The sequence below is a fragment of the Cebus imitator genome, unplaced genomic scaffold, assembly GCF_001604975.1.
Source record: "Cebus imitator isolate Cc_AM_T3 unplaced genomic scaffold, Cebus_imitator-1.0 Scaffold435, whole genome shotgun sequence".
Lineage (NCBI taxonomy): Eukaryota > Metazoa > Chordata > Mammalia > Primates > Cebidae > Cebus > Cebus imitator.
In genome coordinates, this window is record NW_016107750.1 from 1,310,688 (window position 1) to 1,314,065 (window position 3,378).

The 3,378-nt window shown below is 51.1% G+C and overlaps 1 protein-coding gene across 2 annotated transcripts in view; it reads right to left on the reverse strand.

The window, feature by feature from the left end:
* The window catches only part of ZC3H7B (zinc finger CCCH-type containing 7B), a 43,453-nt gene extending 42,525 nt beyond the window's left edge, over positions 1-928 (reverse strand). For both annotated transcript variants that reach the window (XM_017510355.2, XM_017510354.2), the window contains exons 1-2: positions 791-928; positions 464-661 (exon numbers count right to left, since the gene is read on the reverse strand). In XM_017510355.2, the coding sequence (XP_017365844.1) occupies positions 464-571 (108 nt within the window). In that variant the 5' untranslated portion in view covers positions 572-661; positions 791-928. The remainder of the gene's footprint in view (positions 1-463; positions 662-790) is intronic.
* Between the last annotated feature and the right edge of the window lie 2,450 nt (positions 929-3,378).

Below are 3,378 nucleotides of genomic sequence, written 5' to 3' on the forward strand. Positions count from 1 at the left end.
AGTGCAGTGGTGCAGTCTCAATTCATTGCAACCTCCACCTCCCAGGTTCAAGCAATTCTCCTGCCTCAGCCTCCCGAGTAGCTGGGATTACAGGTGCTTGCTACCACACCTGGCTAATTTTTTGTATTTTTAGTAGAGATGGGGTTTCACCATGTTAGCCAGGATGGTTTCGATCTCCTGACCTTGTGATCCACCCGCCTTGGCCTCCCAAAGTGCTGGGATTACAGGCATGAGCCACGGTGCCCGGCCTATGCATCCGTACTTTTAAAAGCTCTCCAGCTGAGCATGTTGTACAGCTGAGATTGACAGTCCCGGGAACAGATAGTGAGATTCTGACAGGAGGCTGGAAGGAGGCTGGCCCTGTTTATGGGCTCACTGGGGTAGGGGCCTGGCTCAACTGGGCATCCGGGGATGTAGTGATCAGGGCAGCGGAGGAGGAAAGGAAGGAGGGTGCCAGGCTCACCATGGTGAAGTAGCAGGCGGCCCTATTGACATGCAGCTTGCACAGCAGCTCCCGGGGCAGGGCCACCTGGTCAGAGGCGGCATAGTCGGCCACATTCAGCCCTTCCATGTACTGCACCAGGGCTTGCTTATAGTCCTTCTCCCGGAACAGATCATTGCCCTCAGCAAACAGATTCTGTACCAGCTTGAGCAGAAAGGCCTGTTGGGGGCAAGGTGTGTAGGCTCAGGGCCTCATGAGCTCTGGCCCCAGCCCTGGCATCCAGCCCCAAGCCTCTCCCCTGGACATCTCTGCCCTTTGCCTTTGCTCAGCCTGGCAGCTGACACTCACCTCATATTCTTCTTGCTTTAGGGGTAGTGTCGACCTAGCAGGAAAAGAGAACACGAGGTCTGGGTGAGCCCGATGGTCCCAGCTTCATGGAGATCCAGAGCTACTCCTCCAACTCAGACCTCAGCCATCACCTTACGGACTAGGGTGAACAGACAGCGGTTTTCTTCCCCTAAATCATTACCATGCAGGCCTTCCAGTTCTGATGGAAGGACCTTCATTTTCCTTGAGGCCAGACAGCCAGGCTTTCCCAGGTACAGGTGCTGAGGAAGAAGAGACCAACCCCAGCCCCACCTCCAGCCTGGCCCCAGCTCCAGCCCCACCTCCAGCCTGGCCCCAGCTCCAGCCCCACCTCCAGCCTGGCCCCAGCTCCAGCCCCNCCCCCGTCCCTTCCCTATTTCCCCCCAACAGACCCCAGTGTGTTGTGCTCCCCTCCCTGTGTCCATGTGTTCTCATTGTTCAACACCCGCCTATGAGTGAGAACATGTGAAATCCCGTTTTGTTTTGTTTTTTTTAAAAAAAAGAAAGAAACTTTGGGAAACCTATTTTGAGTAGGTAGTGCTCATGGATCTTAGAAAAACAGTGAGGGTGCTATCAGTCACGTTTTTTTTTTTTTTTTTTTGAGATGCAGGTTTGCTCCCTTGCCCAGGCTGGAGCGCAATAGCACATCTTGGCTCACCACAACCTCCGCGTACTCCTGCCTCAGCCTCCTGAGTAGCTGGAATTACAGGCATGCGCCACCACACCGGCAAATTCTGTATTTTTGGTAGAGACTGGGTTTCACAAGGTTGGTCAGGCTGGTCTCAAACTTCTGACCTTAAGTGATCCACCCACCTCAGCCTCCCAAAGTGCTGGGATTACAGGCATGAGCCACCATGCCCAGCACATTTCTTTCTTTCTTTCTTTCTTTCTTTCTTTCTTTCTTTCTTTCTTTCTTTCAAGAGACAGGGTCTCACTCTGTCACCCAGGCTGGAGTGCAATGGCACCATCATAGTTCACTGCAGCTTCAACATCCTGGCTCAAGTGATTCTCCTGCCTCAGCCCCTGGAATAACTGGAGCACAAGCCACTGCACCTGGTTAATTTTTTTTTTTTTAACCTGGTTAATTTTTAATTTTTAGTAGAGATGGTGTCTCACTTTGTTGCTAGGCTGGCCTTGAACTCCTCTGTTCAAGCGATCTTCCCAACTAGGCCTTCCAACAAACTAGGATGACGGGCGTGAGCCACTACACTCAGCCTCAGTCATTTGTTAAGTTCTTACTCCTACCAGAAACTGCTCTAAAAGCTTTAAATATAATAATCCTCACAACATCCCATAAGAAAGTACCATTACTTCCCCATCTTATGACGAGGAAACCAAGGCACAAGGAGGTGAAACAACCTGCCACGGTTACACAGCTGGTAAGTGATGATGGAGCTGGGATTTGACCTGGCAGTTGGCCTCTAGAGCCCACACTCTGTCACCTGTCTACCTGACAGCCCTCCTCTCCCCACTCCCACACCTCCCCCATTCCACCCCACACCTACCCCTCCCACCGCACCAGGCTGCCTCCAGGCACACCCCACCCCCTTGCACTCACTTTCCCAGGTTTAATGAAAGAGTGGCAGTCAGTCCAGACTGCAGACATGGCACACAGCACATGAACACTATGTGAGGTTATGTCATCTCTAAAGACACCCGGCACTTCTCCTGACTCACTGGGCTCTTGATGGCTTCCTCAGAGAGACCAGGAAAGGTCTAATTTTGCCATCCTTAACTCTATTAGTCAGCATTCCAGGCCTGCAGATGGCCCTTCCCCACGGTCCTCATATGGCACATGTGCCCACCCTGAGGACCCTCTGCTCCAAGGTGGTCAGGGAGGAGTCATATCTCACTTCTGGGGGTTACCTGCAATATGTCAAGTACCTTCTATGGTAGGGATTCTAAATGGAGAGAACTCAAGGAAAACGTTTACAACCTGGCTTTCACTAACGCCTCCCTGATGTTTAGCTCTCTTTCCAATTATGAATGTAGGCAACACATAGCAGGAATATCTTTAAGCCACCTGTGACCCAGTCACCGCCAGAATCTTTTCCTATCACGTTTCAGTTACTGCAGATATAACGAAATGTTCACCCTTATCACGTTTCAAATTAGAGTAGTTACATTAGACTGCTAGATCTGGTTTTTTAATTGATACTATAATCCAAGATAACTGCTTTCCTTTGTAATCCTGTGTATTTCACTTTATAGTTTTTGCTTGTTCATTTGTTACTGGAGTGCAGTGGTGCGATCTCTGCTCACTGCAATCTCCGCCACGCCCCCCCACTCCCCCGCTGAGTTCAAGTGATTCTCCGGGCCTCAGCCTCCCAAGTAGCTGGGATTACAGACAACCGCCACCACACCCAGAGAGTTTTTTGTATCTTTTTAGTAGAGACAGGGTTTCACTTTGTTGGCCAAGCTGGTCTCAAACGCCTGACCTCGTGATCTTCCCGCGTCGGCCTTCCAAAGTGCTGGGATTACAGGCGTGAGCCACCGCGCCCCACCTACATTTTTGTTTTTGAGACAAGGTCCTGCTCTGCTGTATAAGCGGGACTGCAGTAGAATGATCT